This window comes from Thalassophryne amazonica, chromosome 8, assembly GCF_902500255.1.
Source record: "Thalassophryne amazonica chromosome 8, fThaAma1.1, whole genome shotgun sequence".
Taxonomy (NCBI): domain Eukaryota; kingdom Metazoa; phylum Chordata; class Actinopteri; order Batrachoidiformes; family Batrachoididae; genus Thalassophryne; species Thalassophryne amazonica.
This window is the reverse complement of record NC_047110.1, coordinates 79,909,539-79,930,254: the sequence shown is the minus strand read 5'-3', so window position 1 is coordinate 79,930,254 and position 20,716 is coordinate 79,909,539. Positions and strand designations below refer to the sequence as shown.

Here is a 20,716-nt window from a genome sequence, read left to right as displayed (position 1 = left end):
ATGTGTGTTCTTATAAGTGATATACCAGCTCAAAATCCTCCAATTCGCTCTTGATCATGCGTCTTGTCAAGCTCTCTAGAACAGTCTGAAGCTCTGATTCATATCCTTCCTCCGCTTCATCGTTGTCACTGTCATCAGCGTTAGGACTGACTGATCGGCGGATGCTCTGAAGCCACAGAAGGCAGTGAACAATACAGCTCACCAGATGAGCCTGAAACAGAACACACATTACCTGTTGCAGACAACATGATTGTTTTCCAATATTAATATCTATCATAATATATCAAGAGCAAATAAATAAATACCCCCTAAAAACCTAACCAAAAACTCAAAATCATGCAGTATGTGCAGAAGAAACATTTCAGAAACTAATTTTCCTATTTGATTTTGAGCTGCTCGGGATCATGTTATTATGAGTGTAATATGTAGAATGATAACATAATCATAGTATGGTTTTTACCAAAAGCTGACAAATTACTGTACTTATTCCCAAAATGATATGCTTTAGACAATGTACCAGTGGCTCCTGGAGGTAGACTTGGTCTCCCTGAGCAGTGATGCATGGCTCCAGTTTCACCGGGGGAAGCAGGTCTTGTTCAGGCTCATAGTACCTCGTGATCTGAGGTTTACAAACACAACAAACAGCTCTCCATGCACGTCAGTGACAGGGTAACAGTAAATACATAATGTAACAATGTGCAAGTCAAAATACCTGAGAAAGGAGAGTCTGCATGACAGAGCTTGCCAGCTGGGAGTTGCGGCGGAGAACATCATAGAAGCCCTAAAACAGAAAACATGTTTGCACAGTAGAAACTGGATCATTCAAGATGCAAAGTGATTGTAGTGTTACAAAATACTACAGAGCACTGCACTACAAACAAGCAATGGTAGCTTTAGTGGCCACAAGACTGAGGCTTTGGATATGAAAGGAGCTGACAAGCTTGTTTCAAGCTTTGTGCAACTTCAAACCCCCATCACACGAGGGGCCGAATGAGGCCAAATGCCATCTGAAAGTTCAGCACACATTCCGGAAGTGTCGAGGCGCATTTGAGCATGACAAGACAGCATTCTGCGAGCAGTCTAAACAGTCAGGCAAATAAGTATTTGACCCACTGCCAATTTTGCAAGTTTTCCCACCTACAAAGAATGGAGAGGTCTGTAATTTTTATCGCAGGTACACTTTAACTGTGAGAGAAATAATCTAAAAAAAAAAATCAGAAAAATCACACTGTATGATTTTAAAATGATTAATTTGCATTTTATTATACAAAATAAGTATTTGTACTTTTTGTGTTGCTTATTTACACGTTAGTCATTGCTGAGCATGTCAATAACACTTGTGCAGAAGTGTTAAATTGTTACTATTTTACCTGTTATTTTTGTTCCAAATTTTCATGAATTTGTTAAGTTGGAACAGACTTTGCATGCACTTACTAATTTAAGTTATTTTACTTACATTTAAGTGCTGTGAATGAATTTTTAAGTTGGAACTGACCTTTTTCCTAGCTGTTGTCAGGGTTTGGGTGGTTGTAATTTCATAATATTAGCATTTCATTAACTCAAAGCGCTGTGTTCTCTTTGCGTCTTCGTTTCCTGCAGCTTTCCATGCTGAGAATTTAAAGATGCTCACGAAGATTGATGAAGATCTGTAACAGAAAAGGCTGAATGCACGCTACGCTTCTTCTTCTTCTTCTTTCGAGTTTATTGGCAGTTTGCAAACCAACACAGTGCATTACCACCAACAACTCTGGGTGTGGAGCATTAATGGACTCTTACGTATACTATATTAACAAGAACAATCAGAGATTTCTGACATCCGCCAATCTGGATCCAGATCACCTCTTCCATGCCTTAATATCTGTGGTGCAAATTTGGTGAGAAACTGTGACATAGCTTTGATGTAATCCTTGAAAGCCTATATAAAGAGAAATCTTGATCCAGAAGCCAGATCACCTCCAAAATTTAATGGAGTCTTCCATAACTTAATATCTACCTGTGGTGCAAATTTGGTGAGAATCCGTGAAGTAGTTTTGAAGTAATCCTTCAAAACATATAAAGGGAAATCTTGATCCAGAATGTGGATTTGGATCCAGATCACCTCCAAAATTCAGTGGAGTCTTCCATGGCCTAATATCTATCTATGGTGCAAATTTGGTGAGAATCTGTGAAGTAGTTTTGACGTAATCCTTCAAAGTGTATATAAAGTGAAATCTTGATCCAGAATCCACAATCAGATCCGGATCACCTCCAAAATTACTGAGTTCTTCCATGGCCTAATGTGTATCTGTGGTGAAAATTTCATCAAAATCTGTGCAGTAGTTTTGACGTAATCCTGCTAACAGACAAATAAATGCAGGTGATTTTATTATGTCCTTGGCAGATGTAATAAGGAATTGTGCAGATGAGGGAGGAGAAAAAAAAAGTGGGGGAAATTACACTGAACTATATTCTCTTGAATAACCCTGTTCAATGCACACTCCACACATGGAAACATACATTTCTTTGACCTTTGGCCTCGTTTCCTCAGTGGAGCGTGTGCAAGAGTCTGTGGGAGCGTGGTGCAAGACAAAAAACAAACAAACATGGCGGACTCGCTGAAGTTTGATGACACGGTGAAGTGAAGAAATTCGACTTTGCCACTAGAAAAAAATGGCCAAATAAATGGAATTTTGCAGTGGCCCGAGTAGGCCATCATTTTATAAATTGTACTAGCCTGAAAGTGGGTCAAATCGCCACCGGGCCAATGATGGCAATGTCGAGCCCTGCATTAACATGGGTAAATTAGCATGATTTTACCTGCCTCTGATAAACACTCAGAAACCTCAAGCTGTGAGGAATATGAATTTTGGTGACATCATCTCAGGTTCTGCATTTAGAGTTGTTCAATTAAAATGAATGGGGAAAACTGAATTTTTTTACAGTGTGAAGTCTGTTTTTTGTGGACTTTGATAGTAGATAGTTAAGTCAAAATGGTTAAAATTTGTGTTTTATGAGAACTCACTAAAACAACTACTGTTGCTTATTCGTTGGACAGATTTTCCAAAGATAATATTTTGAGGAGGAAAGTGAGAGGATGCACGAACGCCAGACCAAATCAAGCACCGGTGGAAGACGTGACTCGCTGTTTAGATGGGGATATTCCAAATGATACCAATGACCATGTATACAGGAGTAACTCTGTCTGCTTAAGCATGTAAACAGGTTATTCCTAATGATTCAGAAATCAGAATATTGACCGTATCCCGAATATTAATGGCATGTAAACGTAGCCACTGGTATATGTCATGCCCTTAAATGTAATGTTCACATCAGCAATAAGAAGACAGACTGTTTCAACCAGGCACAAACTGTTAAAGTGTCAGAGATGTTATTTTCCGCTGAATACATGTCTCCAAGAAAAAGGCAGCGCATCGTAAAAAGGGGGAGGCCCACCCGACCAGGGCAGTGGGCAGAGGTTAGGCAGAGAGAGACAGAGTCTGTATTTTTGATCAGTATAAGTTTTCAGTAAATTTTCTTGATTGATAAAGAACATGGCTGTCATCCATGATTAATGAACACGACAAACACAGCAGGAGTGAAATCAGAGACTTTCGGATATGTAATTATCATTATTTAATCTTACTGAGACATATGCAATGTGTGTTTTGTTTAGTTTTTTTTTTCCTGAATAAACCACAGGTTACAAAGAGGTGAGACAGACTTAGGTTGATCACAAAATACAAGAATTTGATTTGAAAGCCAAATTGAAGCTATATTAAAACCATTTTACATTTGGAGACAAAAACAGCCCAGATTGACTGTATGTCCTGGAATAAGTCACGAAGTGGACACAGGAGGAGTGACCTTCAGGCAGCCAATAGTCAGCACCTGAGGTTACGTCACTGTTATGGTTTAAAATACCTCTGAATCTGTGTGCATTTTTCAGACACTGTATGGCTAATTTTATTTTTATCAGCTACATCAGGACTCACACAAGTTAAAGAGTTGGAAGTAATGAGTCATAACCTGGTACACAATTTTTTAAACGATAGTGTTGATTTGAGTGCGATATGCCCTTTGAATTATTTCAAATGTGAGGCAACAGTCACTCCTTGAGGAATAATAGTAACCTCTGACCTCGTACAGCATGAGGCGTATGTCAGCCTGCTGGCCCAGGCAGCGCCGCAGACTGCTGAGAATCTCCAGGCAGAATGCTTCATTGGCAGCAGCGTTGTAACGAGAATGAACATCCACTTGTACCTATTGGAGGATTCAGAAAAACAGTCAGTGTACAAGACTACTTTTTCTAACTGCATAAATATTCACATGGGTTTTATTGTACCTGGCTGGAGGAGATTGCCTGGCTACATTGACTCGAGGTCAAGCTTCCCAATACTTTGAAATTCTTCAGAAGCAGCAAGAAGCCAGTCACTGCTGACTTTCGTCCATCCAGTTGGCTAGTTGACAAGATTTTATTGTTACTGCAACATCAAACTGTACTGACAGGCACATTCGTATTAAGCCATAGCACTGACCTGGAAAACATGGCCTTGCGAAGAACTAGAATCAGAGCATCTTTCAACAACATGCTGACTTTGAGCAGGGGCTGATGATTAAATAAAAGCAGGACAATGAATTAACAGAGAAAAAGAATGTCTATACTGTGAGCATGTGCTGTTTTGCTTTTTAAGTACCTGAACAGCTTTTAGCAGACCCTGAACAGTGGCCAAAGGCAGGTATGACAGGTGGTCAAATGTCTCAGTCACCTTCGCAGATGATTCCAGGAGGATCATGGGAGCAGAGACCACCATGTCTGAGAAAAGCTCTAGTGGTGCCAAAAAAAGCCCAAAACAAAACAACTAATAATAAATAAAAGTATTAAAATCATCTTGAAAAACTGTGGCCCACATTTAATGTGTATATTACCTATATAATGGTAAACAGGTGAGGCAGTCTTTGTGACCAAGCGATTGAGGACTTGCTCCAGTATCTCTCCTCTGATAGGCTCATGCATCTGTGGTCGACAAAACGAGAAAACATAATCTATACCCGTGGTCACTATATTCCATTTTTGATTACGACCTTTCTACATAAATAAAAACTACCTTAAAGCCCTGCAGGAGGACCTGACCTCCCAACCTGCATGCCTGCTGAGTGGGGGTCCTGGCTATAGAAGCAGAACCTTCTGTGGACTTGCCAAATGGTCCAGGTTTGGGTCCAAATGTATCCATGAGGAAGAAGCCCAGCTCAACCAGCCCCTGAGTTACATGATCCCACCCAAACACACTGAAGAGATCAAAGCATATAAATTAACACAGTATGCAGAAGGATTAATACAGAAATGTGAAAAATATTGCCTATACATCAGTTGTTTGCTTTGCTCTAATGTATAAATATTAGTGGCAGCTCTGTTGCATTAAGGTTTATCAGTGAGGTGCGGCAATCACAGGACTATGGAGGGCAGGAATAACAGCCAAACCTTTTCTATTTAAATTATAATTGCTAAGAAGTTTATCTTATTCATGGTTTCTATTTAAACACTTGATATGAACCAAACACTGTGTCACTGTCATTCTGACCTGTTCTTAACTGTGTCCAATATCATCTGAGCCACATTACAATGTGGAAGCAGGAGGTCTTGCAGGAACTTTGAACCCTGCTGCAGTTGCTCATCCTTGAAACTCTTAATGACAGCCCCTTTCAGAAGTTCAAACACCTGCCCAAACCACAGAACAAAGAAGAAAATAAAATAAATAATAATAAACACAAGTGTTTCCGCATGAGACATGATTCAAAGTTTGGACACAGGTGTCCAAAACAATGGATAGATGAAACAAACAACCTATATTTACAAATGCTATAAAAATAAGAAATAAAAAGAACCAAGATCATCTGCTTGTGTTCTTGATTGTTTCACCAATGCAACATTTTTGAGTAACAATTATCTATAACAAAACATGGTTTTGGCATGTCATTACAAAGCTAATTAAAAATATGTCTGTATAAAATTATAACTGGTGTAGTTTAGAAAGAAAGAAACAAATGATTGCCATAATAACCAGAAAAACACACTGGTTAAAAATAATGCCAGTGAGAGAATCTCAGAGATAAAAGCAGATACTCTGTCTTGTTTACACCTTATCCCATCAAATCTCAGAAGCTAAGCAGGGTAGGTCCTGATTAGTACATGGATGGAAGACCAGGGGCTGTGTTTGTTCCTCCAGGTAAAAAATAGAGCTACGTGTAAAACATCTGGCAAATAGATGCAGATAATACAAGCTCCACTGTGGTGACCCTGAACAAATAAATAAGGGTAGTCAAAAGATGAACAACAGAATAAAAGATAAAAAAAAAAAAAAAAAAAAAAAAAAATCAACAGACACCATCATTCACTGAAGCAGTCAATGAGTAGCTCGAACAGCCTTCTTGGGAGAGGGATTGAATGACATTTCACAACGCAACATGCTTGTTGCAAAAAAAAAAAAAAAAAAAAAAAAAGTTCTCCCACTTAGAAATCATGGAGGGGTCTGAAATTTTCATCTGAGGTGCATGACCACTGTGAGAGACATAATCAAAAAAAAAAAAAAAAAAAAATCCAGAAATCACAATGTATGATTTTTTTTAATAATTTATTTGTATGTTACTGCTGCAAATAAGTATTTGAACACCTGTGAAAATCAATGCTAATATTTGGTATAGTAGCCTTTGTTTGCAATTACAGAGGTCAAACGTTTCCTGTAGTTTTTCACCAGGTTTGCACACACTGCAGCAGAGATTTTGGGCCACTCTTCCATACAGATCTTCTCTAGATCTTTCAGGTTTGGAGTTTCAGCTCCCTCCAAAGATTTTCTATTGAGTTCAGGTCTGGAGACTGGCCAGGCCACTCCAGGACCTTGAAATGCTTCTTACGGAGCCCCTCCTTAGTTGCCCTGGCTGTGTTTGGGGTCATTGTCATGCTGGAAGACCCAGCCATGAGCCATCTTCAATGCTCTTACTGAGGGAAGGAGGTTGTTTGCCAAAATCTCGCAATACATGACTCCATCCATCCTCCCTTCAATACGATGCAGTCGTCCTGTCCCCTTTGCAGAAGAGCACACCCAGAGTATGATGTTTCCATCCCCATACTTCACGGTTGGGATGGTTTTCTTGGGGTTGTTCTCATCCTCTAAACATGATAAGTTTAGTTGATTCCAAAAAGCTCTATTCTGGTCTCATCTGACCACATGACCTTCTCCCATGCCTCCTCTGGATCATCCAGATGGTCACTGGTGAACTTCAAACGGGCCTGGACATGTGCTGGCTTGAGCAGGGGGACCTTGTTGCCCTGCAGGATTTTAAACCATGACAGCATCATGTGTTACTAATGTAATCTTTGTGACTCTGGTCGCAGCTCTCTTCAGGTCATTGACCAAGTCCTCCTGTGTAGTTCTGAGCTTTCTCAGAATCATGCTTACCCCACAAAGTGAGATCTTGCCAGACCGAGGGAGATTGACAGTCTTCTTGTGCTTCTTCCACTTTCTAATAAATAATCATAACAGTTGTTGTCTTCTACCAAGCTGCTTGCCTGTTGTCCTGTAGTCGATCCCATCCTTGTGCAGGTCTACAGTTTTGTCCCTGGTGTCCTTAGACAGCTCTTTGGTCTTGGCTATGGTAGACAGGTTGGAGTGTGTTTGAGTGTGTGACCAGGTGTCTTTTATACAGGTAACAAGTTCAAACAGGTGCAATTAATACAGGTAAAGAGTGCAGAATAAGAGGGCTTCTTAAAGAAAAACTAACAGGTCTGTGAGAGCCAGAATTCTTGCTGTTTGGTAGGTGTTCAAATACTTATTTGCAGCAGTAACACACAAATAAATTATTTAAAAATCATACAATGTGTTTTCCGGATTTTTTTTATTTTTAGATTATGTCTCTCACAGTGGACATGCACCTAAGATGAAAATTTCAGACCCCTCCATGATTTCTAAGTGGGAGAACTTGTAAAAGCGCAGGGTGTTCAAATACTTATTTTCCTCACTATATATATAACAAAACAAACTTTATTAGAGGCCAACAGGAGCTGGCACAAAATTAATCTGGTGTCAGTTCTGTCAGTCACATTGTTAGGGTTAATGTTTACAAATTTATTTCAAAATACAAGCACATGCGATACTTTCTTTAGAGAATGAGATTGAGAACAGTTTATAAAAATCCCAGTTATTGTTCCAAAAATTACACCTCAAATAGCCAAGTTCCTGAAACCTTCTTTGTATGCTTAAATGCCACCTCACTTGTATTATGTTTGTTCTTTAATTGGGATTAAACATCTTGGTGTAACCTGGAGTTGAGATTTTTGCAGTATTTGCCATAGCAGCCAGATGGCGGGTTTATTACTCTGTTCATGTTTGAGCAAGTGGACATGCCACTTCACTGTCTTTTCTCTTTTTGTTTGCACACCACAGTATACATACAGCTGATTTTCCCTCTGTCCTTGACAGCTCACTGGTTTTTCAGAACATAGTTGAGTATAATCACCTGTCTACAGTAACTCCCACTCTATTATCAAACCTACTACTGAATGCTACAGAATACTTTCACTATACATAGATCTGATACTAAAATATATAAATGAAAATTAATTAAATTATCTCACCTGCTCCTCATACCGCTGGATCCTTGCCACTGAGAGCAACAGAGCAACACTGAAAGGACACAACTCCCCATAACATGTCTGCAGAAGTAAAATCAGACTTTATTTTACACATTTATTCAGAATTTCAAATATCTACAACAAAATAAATGTGCAACCCCAAATCCAATGAAGTTGGGATGTTGTGTAAAATGTAAATAAAAACAGAATACAACGATTTGAAAATCCTCTTCAACCTATATTCAATTGAATACACCACAAAGACAAGATATTTAATGTTCAAACTGAGAAACTTTATTGCTTTTGTGCAAATATTTGCTCATTTTGAAATGGATGCCTGCAACATGTTTCAAAAAAGTTGGGACAGTGGTATGTTTACCACTGTGTTACATCACCTTTCCTTCTAACAACACTCAATAAGTTACACTTGTTGAAACTTTGTAGGTGGAATTCTTTCCCATTCTTGCTTGATGTACGACTTTGTTCAACACTCCGGTGTCTCCATTGTTGTATTTTGCGCTTCATAATGCGCCACACATTTTTAATGGGCGACAGGTCTGGACTGCAGGCAGGCCAGTCTAGTACCCGTACTCTTTTACTACGAAGTCATGCTGTTGTAACACGTGCAGAATGTGGCTTAGCATTGTCTTGTTGAAATAAACAGGGATGTCCCTGAAAAAGCCGTTGCTTGGATGGCAGCATGTGTTGCTCCAAAACCTGGATGTAACGTTCAGCATTGATGGTGCCATCAAAGATGTGTAAGTTGCCCATGTCATGGACACTAACACACCCCCATACCATCACAGATGCTGGCTTTTGAAATTTGCGCTGGTAACAATCTGGATGGTCTTTTTCCTCTTTTGTCCGGAGGACATGATGTCCATGATTTCCAAAAACAATTTGAAATGTGGACTCATCAGACCACAGCACTCTTTCTCACTTTGCATCTGTCCATTTCAAATGAGCTCGGGCTCAGCGAAGGCGGCGTTTCTGGATGTTGTTGATGTATGGCTTTCGCTTTGCATGGTAGAGTTTTAACTTGCACTTGTAGATGCAGCGATGAACTGTGTTAACTGACAATGGTTTTCTGAAGTGTTCCTGAGCCCACACGGTAAGATACTTTACACAATGATGTCGGTTTTTAATGCGGTGCTGCCTGAGGGATCAAAGGTCACACGCATTCAATGTTGGTTTTCGGCCTTGCCACTTATGTGTAGAAAGATCTCCAGATTCTCTGAATCTTCTGATTATATTCTGGACTGTAGATGATGGAATACCTAAATTCCTTGCAATTGAACGTTGAGAAACATTGTTCTTAAACTGTTGGACTATTTTTTCCACGCAGGTCACAAAGTGGTGATCCTCACCCCATCTTTGTTTGTGAACGGCTGAGCCTTTTGGGGATGCTGCTTTAATACCCAATCATGACACTCATCTGTTTCCAATTCACTTGTTCACCTGTGGAATGATCCAAACAGGTGTTCTTTGAGCATTCTTCAACTTTCCCAGTCTTTTGTTGCCACTGTCCCAGCTTTTTTGAAACGTGTTGCAGGCATCCATTTCAAAATTAGCAAGTATTTGCACAAAAACAAAAACGTTTATCAGTTTGAACATTAAATATCTTGTCTTTGTGGTGTATTCAACTGAATATAGGTTGAAGAGGATTTGCAACTCATTGTATTCCGTTTTTATTTACATTTCAAACAACATCCCAACTTCATTGGAACTGGGGTTGTATTTCGGTCTTAACCTTCAAGGTTTTAAGGAACTCCCTTCCAAGTTCATGGTCCAGTCGTATGGCAAATACAATGTGGAGAATAGCAGTGCCCTCCACGTGCCTCAACTGGTCCTGTGGAATGGACTGAACCTCCAGATCAAGGCTCCTATGAGTGAAGCAGTGAAAAATAATGAATAAATAAGCTACAGTTGCACAGGATGCAATGAGCTATAATGTAAATATTTGTCACAGGGGTCACTTGCTCTCCATGATTCTGCTCTTCTTCCTGGTGAACATCTTGCTCCTTAAAATAGCTGATGATTCCATCCAAGACCTGTTTCTTACAACCCTGGCAGACCCGGTGAAGACAGTTAATAAGCAGGTAAGACAACACACTTTATGACAAATCAAACACACACTACCTTTGCAGATAACAGCAACAGCTGGTAAACCAGTGGGGGAATCTCCTGTAAATCCAACTTCATGAACATTCTCAGCACTTTCTCCACTACAAACTGCAGCTCCTCTGATGACAAGGGCACGTCCCTAAAACGAGGTAGACAGAATTTATTTAGTGTGGGCAAATACTAGCGACACCATTCTGAAAATAAGCAAAAGCAGAAGAAAAGAAAGGACAACTACATTAATAAACCCTGATTATTCTTTATATATTCTTTATTTGTAACAAAGAGCAGAAGGCGTTACCTGAACATGGTTGTCAGATGAATAACACATTGTGGGTCCCATCTGTATGAACGTAAACAACAAGCACAACTGTTGTTACTTAATGTTTCTGCAGTGCATTATTACATACCCTAAAATTCACTTTATGAGCACATTTATATATATAGTTTGATGCCACAAACTTGACTGTGTTGCAGTTTTTAAGACAAACAAATACAGTGGGGTTTTCCCCATTATGTACACTCCCACTTTCACAGAATATCTGATATACATCCTCACCTGCTGGAGCAGAGGCTGTTGATCAACTGCTTTTTGTATTCCTCACCACGGAGTTCTCCTAAATAACACAAAATCAAGGTGCATGCTCATAATCTATTAAAATATGTGCTTTTTAATTAACACAACAAGACAAAATAACTATATTTTATGTGACAATACAATACGAAACAAAGTTACCTTTGCCATAAGACAAGGATTCACATGCTGCAAGGGCAGTGAGCACAGTGGGAAAAAGTTCGAGGGATTTTCCGCTGCCCATTTTTCCCACCTTAATGGTGTCGACAAAGAGAGATGCCAATTGTGCAAGAGAAGGTCCAGGCAAAGTGTGAGTCTGTATATAACATTGAAAAGGACAAAATAGCAATGAAAATTTTTTTTTAATAAAAACTAAATCAGTAACTGTAAATACTGGACTAAAAACAGAGACTGTGATTGTTTGCCTAATACTGGCAGGTAAACATTGATGCAGAAATGAAGCCCAATAACTGCTGGTAATCTCATTCACATAAAATCTTTAGAAGATTGCCTTGCATCAGTGAGAAGTTGGATGTCTGGTAACTTCCTACTTTTAAACTCTGATAAGACTGAAATGATGGTTCTTGGTCCAGCAAGGCATCGGCATCAATTTGACCAGCTGGCGCTTAGCTTAGGTTCGTGTGTTATACAACATATGGACAAAGTGAGGAATCTTGGGGTAATCCTGCGTTGTCTTTTTTTTTTTTAAACTTTATTTTTATTTTTAACTATTGAACAATTTTCCTGTATATGTAACAAATGAAAATGGAACAATGGTATTAACAAGCAGACATCTTGAGGAGAGAAAAAAAAAAAAAAAAAAAAAAAAAAAAAAAAAAGGGGAAAATAAAGTTGAGCATCAACTATATGAACATATGGTAATAATGTATAACACACTATACAATACGTCATCTTTTAAAGGTTCAGTGATCGAGTGAATCGTTCCCATTTCTCCCAATATCTGTTATATTTTTCGACAGACAATCTCAGTGAAAAAGTCATCCTCTCCATATCTTGAATTTCATTAATCACATTAACCCAATCATGAAGTGAAGGTACATCTTTACTCAACCATTTCCTAGTAATCGCTTTTTTTGCTCCAGCTAGCAAGATAGACAAAAGATATTTTTGTGATTTCGGCAATTCACAAGAGATATATCCCAAAAACATTTCAATAAATCCATTTGACACAGTTAATCCAATAATGTTTTGAATTGTTGTTATCACCGTTGTCCAATATGGTACGATCTTCACACAGTCCCAGAATATGTGAAAATGTCCTGCTTTAGTATGTCCACATTCTCTCCAACAATAGGCTTTTACGGGATCGTTACACTGCTTACTTTTGATATGTGGTGTGACAAAAAAACGTGTTACAGTCTTCCATGCAAATTCCCTCCAAAAACCAGAACAGGTAGTAATCGTAACAGTTTTACATATACCAAGCCACTCTTTCTCTGTTATTGTGATATTGGCTTCATTTTCCCATGCTTCTTTAATATACATAGTAGAATTATTCTTAAGTACTTGTACACCTTTATACACTATTGTTATTTGTTTCTTTGGTGCGTTACCTTTACAAGCCGCAAGGAAATGCTTTACCAAGTCCTCGTCTTCTCCTTCATATTTAATTTTCTTATTAAAGTAATGTCTTAGTTGAAAATATCTAAAAAGGTCATGTCTATTCAGATTATGTTTATCTAAAAGCTCCGAGAATCCTTTCAGTGTTCCTTTTGTTGTTATGACCCAATAGCTCGTTATACCCTCCTGTGGCCATTGTTGAAACCTGCTATCAATTTTGGCTGGCAGAAATTCGGAATCATAAGCTGGCCAACGTAATATCTTAGCTTTGAGTTCAACGTTCTTGTTTTTAAGTATTTTAATCCATTCGTTCATTGGAGATTTTGTCCAAGGAGGGATCAAACAAGATTCTGAGTATGTTTTCAATAGTGGTTTGTCACCAACCATAGCTTGTAGTGGTATATCAAAATATGTTTGGTCTATCTTTTTCCATTTAGCTTCATATCTAAGGTCACACCAATTCAACAATATTCGTATTTGTGCAGCTTTATTGTAACTTTCTAAACATGGTAAGGCTAAGCCACCCTGTTCTTTCTGTAATTGTAAAGTCTGAAGTCGTATTCTTGATTTTTTGTTTCCCCATATGAAGTTTGATAACATTTTGTTCCACTCCTTAAATTGTGTGGAAGTTATTTCAATTGGCAACGCTTGAAATAAGTAAAGGAATCTTGGTAATAAATTCATTTTAATTGTCTCAATCCTATCATGCATATTCATTGGTTTTGATGCCCATCGTTGTAGGTCTACTTTAATATTGGCTGTGTGTTTTCTATAATTTTCATCATAAAGTGAAGATATATCCTTTGGTATCGATATTCCAAGGTACTTAATGATGTTGCCTTTCCAATTGATATTTATCTCTTTAGAAATTTCTATGGGTGGTTGATAATTAAAGGTAATAATTTGTGTTTTCTGTAAATTTAATTTATACCCTGAGTATGAACCGTATTCAGACATTAGTGTCAACAGATTGGATAAACTGGTCGTCGGATTGGCTAATGTTAAGAGGATGTCATCTGCATATAAACAAATTTTGTATGTAGTGTCTCAGCCTTGACGACAGCCCCTTTCCAAATATACAGTGTCTGAAAGATCCCCATTTATCTTAATTCTGGCCGAAGGTAGTTCATATAATGATTTCAAACAGTTAATTATATTTGTGTTGAAACCAAATCTATTAAGGGTTAGGTAAAGATATTCCCAACTGACAGAGTCAAATGCTTTTTCAGCATCGAAACTAACTGCAACAGATTCTAATCCTTTCATGTTATAGATGAGGTGAAGAGCACGTCTAATATTATCGTGTGTTTGTCTGCCATGTACAAAACCACATTGATCAGCGTCCGTCAGTTCTGGAATCAGAACTTCGAGTCTTTTAGCCAATATTGTCGCAAATATGCGGTAATCAATGTTTAAAACGGATATTGGTCGATAAGAACCGCATTGTGTTTTGTCTTTACCAGGTTTGTGAATCACAGATATAACTGCTCTTCTCCAAGATGGTGGAATCTTTCCACCTTTTAGAATATAATTAAAACATTTTTTGAGACAAGGAGTTATTTGATCTCTGAAGTATTTATACCATTCTGCTGGGTAACCATCTTCTCCAGCCATTTTATTTCCTTTTAATTTAGAAATAACTTTATTGATTTCTTCCTCTGTTATTTCACTATTTCCTGCGTTGTCTTTTGATCTCCACATTAGAGATATTACGAGGATTGCTTTCTTCCATTTGCAAAATATAGCAAAGATTCATCCCATCCTGTCTATGGCTGATGCTGAGACTTTGATACATGCATTTGTTTCTTCTAGCTTGGACTATTGTAATGCTCTATTTTCTGGTTTGCCGCAGTCCAACATTAGGGGCCTTCAACTGGTTCAAAATGCTGCTGCCAGACTTTTGACACGAAGCAGAACGTTTGACCATATTACGCCCATTTTGGTGTCTCTTCACTGGCTTCCTGTCGCTGCAAGATCTGCTTTTAAGGTACTGTTATTGGCCTATAAAATTGTTCATGGACTTGCACCTCCCTATCTGGCTGACCTGGTGAAGCCCTACATACCGTCTTGGGCCCTGCGTTCACAGGGTGCAGGACTTTTATGTGTCCCTAGGGTAAATAAAAAGTAAGCCGGTCACAGAGCTTTCTCTTTCCGTGCCCCAGCTCTGTAGAATGATCTCCCGGCACACATACGACAGTCGGATACTGTGGAGACCTTTTAAATTTAGTCTAAAGACCCATTTGTTTTCCTTATTTTATCATTAGATTTATTGTATTATGTGTTTTTATTCTTGTGTTCTTTTATGGTTTTGTCTTTTTATTGTGTTCTTAACTTTTTTAATTCATTTTTTTCCTCTGTTTTTCAGCGTTGTGTTGTGTGAAGCACCTTGAGGCGATCTCATGAATTGGCGCTATGGAAATTAATAAATTTGAATTTTAAAGCCCAGTAGGTAAAAGTTCTACAACCTGCTGACTTCTTCACTCAGCAGGCCAGTCTCCTGAAACGATGATTTTTCACCAAATTTTGAGAAAACGTCTTGCAGAAAAATCAGGAAACATAAGCAAAAATATTTGGCAGAAGTAATAAAAACCTAATTATAACCACAGTGTATACACTTACATGGACAGGCCACTCATGTGAATTGGCCCACTTAAGCCAATCCTCATTTCTACCATCATATCCACAAACACTATTAAGTAAGTGAGAATGCCAACAATAAGACATAAAGAAATATATACATACCTCCAGCATCAGCAACCCAATGATATCAGCTGCAACCTCAGGCTGAAGGTCCCCAGACTGGCAGAGAGGGATACAGTGCTGGTACAGGAGAAGTCTGCGGTTTGATCCTTCAGTGGAACTGGGTGGTGACCCTGAAACAGTGTACACACATAAAAACATAATATACAGAAACAATATAGAGGAGTGGGGGACAAAAAAAAACAGTACTGTGCAAGTGTTTTAGGCACATTTAATACATCATAAAAGTATTAAAAATTATGAAAACCCAATAAACAGTCATAGATAAATGAAATGTGCAATGAATTTCAACTTTAATGCAATCAATATGAAAATTGGGTTCTATTTATGTGCGATTTTTGGGGGGGATGTAACTTGCACCAGAGTACATGTCGCAGGACCTCAAAAACTATTTCAAGAAATGTGATTTAAAGTATAAGTAATTGTGGTTTGCAATAATTTTAATATTGCATAATCAAAATGATAAAAATCAGATTATACGTATGTCTGACCATCTGAAGAGGAAATGTGGACTATGAACTCTGTCTTCGTCTTGATGAGATATACAGGTCTGACCGCTCCTTGCTCATGTCCAATGGTTGGGTGATATATGGATTTATTCTTCTCTGACAAACCTTCTTCTTTTGTCATATTTTATTTTTATATTACTGATATTACATTTACCTATAACTGCAACAGTACTTACAGTCAAGCCATTAAGTATTTAGACAGTGACTTTTTTTTTTTTTAATTTTGCCTCTGGACACCATAAGTGACTCTCGGTTTTCATTCAAAGGAGTTTACCAAAAACATAGCATCAATTTACAATTCAAGACTTAAAGATTTACTAATTACAAGCATTCTAGTGCAAGAAGCCACCGACACACATGACAACTCAAATAGTTAATGGCTTCTGTAGCTATGAGGAAAAACTACGAGAAAAAAGCTAGGAAAAACTGTGTATATTATGTAACATTGAACTATTGCATCAGGAGTCAGCTGTGGAGTGGATTTTCATACCACCAACAACAAAAAAACATCAAATCTCGGCTTGTGTTTCCATGTGCCCTCTGGCAAAATTTATGTTAACTTTAATCCTTCTCTGTGCCACTCCACCATGAAACTACATAACTGGTGATGCAACAGACAAAATAACTATAAGAGAGGTGTTCGTGTAATAAATAATGTCACCTTTAAATATGGCTTTAATCGTGGCACCGACATTCTTGGCCTTTAGTGCGCTGCTGGTAACCATGGTGATCAGCTAGAAGTAGAAAACGGGGAAATAAATATTTTATAATCCACTATAAAGGATTTTCAGACAATGAACAATAAAAAACTTTGCACACAAGAAGCAGAAATGTATTTTATAAAAAAGACCATACCTCGTCACTTGTTATAGAAGACAACTTTTTCTGAAGCTCTGCCGTTTTATCTCCATCTGACAGACAGACGATTTTCTTAAGTTCAGCGCTCATCTGGTTCTCAGTTTAGCTAGACTGTAAAATTGACTCGAAAAAAATCTGTATTTATTGTATGTATTAGGCAAACTGGGGCGAATTTCTGGAAAAAGCAAAAACTAGATCTTCAATCGCTCTGATAGAGGAAAAAAAAAATCACATTCAAGTTCCCGCCAGCGAACACTTCCGGCCTCTCCTCTTCTTCGTCGTCGTTTCTTCTTCTTCTCCCCGCCTTTAATTGGCGGGTGGCAACCATCAACTTAGGTCCATACCGCCGCCTACTGTACCGGGTGTGTCAGTGGATGTATAGACACTTCAGGTTACATTCTGGTTTGTGTTAAGTGCACATACATAATAATAATAATGATAATAAAACAAAAATAATAATGACAACAAGAAAAGGAGACCCAAAGTTGGAACTATCTAGCCAGATGAATAAGTGTTGCATTACCGCCTCCTGCTGGCAATAAACTTCCACGAGAGAGAGAGAGAGAGCGCGCGAGCCACCCTGCTCAGAGAACCGCTCTCGTTGGACCGACATCTCTGCTATTTTGGAATTGTGGGATAGCTCGCGCCCACAGATTGAGCTCGCCGGACTACTTTCGTCATTCTGCTCAGCGTGCCGCTCTCATTGGAGTGGCAACACACAGAATGTGTCTCTTCCCAGATATATCTCTTTCAGTGCAGCTTCTTGTTCAGACTTTAACACGAAGTTAACACCCAAGTCTTTCATCGCCAACTGTAAATAGTAATCAAACCATTCCAGTCGTATCTTTCTGAACTCTTCCGCATCAAACTCCATCGTGTCAATGTTTACAATGTGCTTGAGCAATAACAGGTGAAGATGCTCGGCCACTCTTAAAACTTCAGTTATCTTTATAATTTTATTACTGGTATATTTTAGAATTTATTTAGATCAGATATACTCATCTCACAGGAATATATCACAATTATCTGGGAACTACTTTTTGCGCAGGAATTCATCAAGCACATCGGCCGCGGGCGCGTACTAACACAGAATCCCCAGAAACTGTGGAAAGTTGTTCGGCTATAACGAGAGCGTTCATAAGCTGTCATAAGCTATAAACTAGTGGCGCTCGTGAGTGTGTGACCGCGAGCGCCTTTGCAACAGCTTGAATCGTGATTGGTTGTTGCTACCAGGAACGCTGTTTGTGTTGCACAGTGCTCGATACTGACATCTGCTGAATAAAACGTTGAACAAAAGCTGTGAAAGCTTCAACGCGCTTTTCCTTTCAAATTTACATTTTATGCTGGTGTGACACTTTAATTTTCCCTGGTGCGAGTAATAAGATGTAACTTTTTTAAACATGTTGAGATTTTTTTGAAGTATTTGACTTTATCCATGACGCCAGCATGACTAAGTTTCACCTTCGTAACATGGCGGAGTAGTAGGTGCCAAAGTATTTTTCGTAAGGTTAGTCAGATTTCTTTTCCTATTTGTGGTCTAAGACACATGTAAAAAAAAAATAAATATACAAGTATGCCTTGTCAATATGTCTTTGAAAAGATTCATTAAAGTTCATGTTTTTATATCGGGCCAGTGGCGCAATGGATAACGCGTCTGACTACGGATCAGAAGATTCTAGGTTCGACTCCTGGCTGGCTCGTAATATTTTGTTTTTCACGAAGTGAAATTTTTTTTTGGCTGACTTTATCTTTATGTCTATGTAACGCCATTATAGCTTGCGTGATTTTATGTAACCACACATTTCAACATTTGAGGCTCGTGTTTAGTTTAGTTATGGTCTTACCAGAACTACCTTTTTCTACCTTATAAACAACCACTTTTGCTCCGTATGGATTTATTGCCTTCTTGTTTTTAAGCCAGTTATAGTTGTTTGTTGTCCTTCAAATATTAAAGTCTATGAAGGAAAAAAAATCTTGAAACAAAGCTGTTTTGTTTTCTGATTTTTTTTTTCCAATTTTATTTTTTCCAATTTTTTCCAATTTTATTTTAAGGATACACTATTTTCCTGGCTGTCAATAGAAGTGATTTTAAAACAAATCACATTTTGATGTATTTTGTATTTTTCAAAATAAGACTTGAAAAGGTTTTAATTGCACAGGTTTTTTGAATATTCTTAACAAAAACTTTCCCTCTCAACTCTGAACATCCTTGTGTGAAAACTTTCAAAAAACAAATATGCAATTTCTTCACCAAAAGCTTCGGAGAGCTGCACACTCTACACACCAACATATAAATGTTATAGTAAATATGTGTCTGTAATGGTGTGTTTGACTATGCATGACTTCATCATGTGACTTAAGTCATTCATACCCATCAATCACAAATATATTTGCTGATCAATATGATTTAGATCATTCATCTAGGCTTTTTGGTTATTGAGATTAAAAAAAGGTATTTGTTTTGACCAGGTTTTCCTAATTTTCTGTTCTAAGATCTAACCACTTCTACAAATCCTACACACGAACACCCACACACACAAGTTGAATCATATTAATGCTGCACACACAACCCAAATGCAGATTGCCAATGAAATACACAAAATTTATGACAGAAAACAGTACGTGGCACTAGATAGTAGTAAATATAATAATAATAAACATGAACATATTACAAAATACTGCTAATAAAAAGTCTGATAAACATACAGTACAGTATCACCGGTGTAAAAATACTACATGCGTTAGTATATGTACAGTGCTGCTTGACGTGTTAAAATGTCATTGACTCATCCTAGATGTATTTTTATACTACACGTAACACTGATACACATTTTCATGTGAACGGGGCAGAATTAGGACCTACTCTGCTTCATTTCTGACATCTGACAGGATCAGGTGTTCTCAAAGCAAAATAGTTGCAGCTAGCAAAAATAAAATAAATAAATCAATCAATAAAAATAAAATAAATAAAATAACAACAATAATAAAATAATAATAAAATTAAATAAATAAATGTGACATTACCAAAGGTCTTACTTTCTAAACTTATATTTAACAATAAGTTAATATATTGTCATAGCTTTTGCTGTAAACACCAGATACAGCCTCATTATAACATTCAAAGTAATTAATATGACAGAAAATAAACAGTTGTGCTTCTAAACAAACATCTTTGTTTTTTATGAGCAAAATTTGTGATAAAAAAATAGTGCAGCAGATAACTGTAAAAATACTTCAAATGGTGATGCAAGCACTAAATTTGGCACACATACTCCTTAGACATTACTCTTTTAAAAATGCCAAGTGGCCACATGAATTTTCAATAGGCGGCCAAGAAGGTGTCAATCGAAGAATTACACAGGGGTCAAAATTTAAAAATGCTCCAATCATATTGAAAGGTATTCCATATTATTTGTCTGATCATAAAGATTCCAAAAAGGTATAGTTTGGACTCTTTGTGAATGAATGTTCTGGAGTTATGGGGTAAAAACAGCAAGAATGGTGACAAAGGTCAATTTCAGTTTGTACAGGGGTCAAAAGTTAAAGTTGGTCCAATTTTGGTAAAAGTGATGCTAATTATTAGTTGAGTGAATATGGTTTTAAAAAGGAATAGTTTGCATCATGTATCATGCTTAGTTATCATGTTACAGGGTAGCATATCTCACATGTCATAGAATCCAATGGATGCTGACATTGTTTAACCTTTAC

General features: G+C 37.7%; 1 protein-coding gene and 1 non-coding gene across 3 annotated transcripts in view; one reads left to right on the top strand and one right to left on the bottom strand.

Moving 5' to 3' along the window:
• The window catches only part of fanci (FA complementation group I), a 33,382-nt gene extending 16,103 nt beyond the window's left edge, over positions 1-17,279 (bottom strand). For both annotated transcript variants that reach the window (XM_034176814.1, XM_034176816.1), the window contains exons 1-20: positions 17,006-17,279; positions 16,812-16,884; positions 15,624-15,754; positions 11,463-11,616; positions 11,286-11,343; positions 11,028-11,069; positions 10,745-10,868; positions 10,586-10,671; positions 10,356-10,488; positions 8,609-8,686; positions 5,559-5,695; positions 5,085-5,265; positions 4,906-4,993; positions 4,674-4,804; positions 4,515-4,585; positions 4,322-4,436; positions 4,117-4,239; positions 713-781; positions 518-619; positions 26-211 (exon numbers count right to left, since the gene is read on the bottom strand). In XM_034176814.1, the coding sequence (XP_034032705.1) occupies positions 26-211; positions 518-619; positions 713-781; positions 4,117-4,239; positions 4,322-4,436; positions 4,515-4,585; positions 4,674-4,804; positions 4,906-4,993; positions 5,085-5,265; positions 5,559-5,695; positions 8,609-8,686; positions 10,356-10,488; positions 10,586-10,671; positions 10,745-10,868; positions 11,028-11,069; positions 11,286-11,343; positions 11,463-11,616; positions 15,624-15,754; positions 16,812-16,884; positions 17,006-17,098 (2,175 nt within the window). In that variant the 5' untranslated portion in view covers positions 17,099-17,279. The remainder of the gene's footprint in view (positions 1-25; positions 212-517; positions 620-712; positions 782-4,116; positions 4,240-4,321; positions 4,437-4,514; positions 4,586-4,673; positions 4,805-4,905; positions 4,994-5,084; positions 5,266-5,558; positions 5,696-8,608; positions 8,687-10,355; positions 10,489-10,585; positions 10,672-10,744; positions 10,869-11,027; positions 11,070-11,285; positions 11,344-11,462; positions 11,617-15,623; positions 15,755-16,811; positions 16,885-17,005) is intronic.
• Positions 17,280-18,635: 1,356 nt separating this feature from the next.
• trnar-acg lies at positions 18,636-18,708 on the top strand. Its single transcript has one exon. It is a non-coding gene; the product is annotated as a tRNA-Arg (tRNA).
• Positions 18,709-20,716: the final 2,008 nt, after the last annotated feature.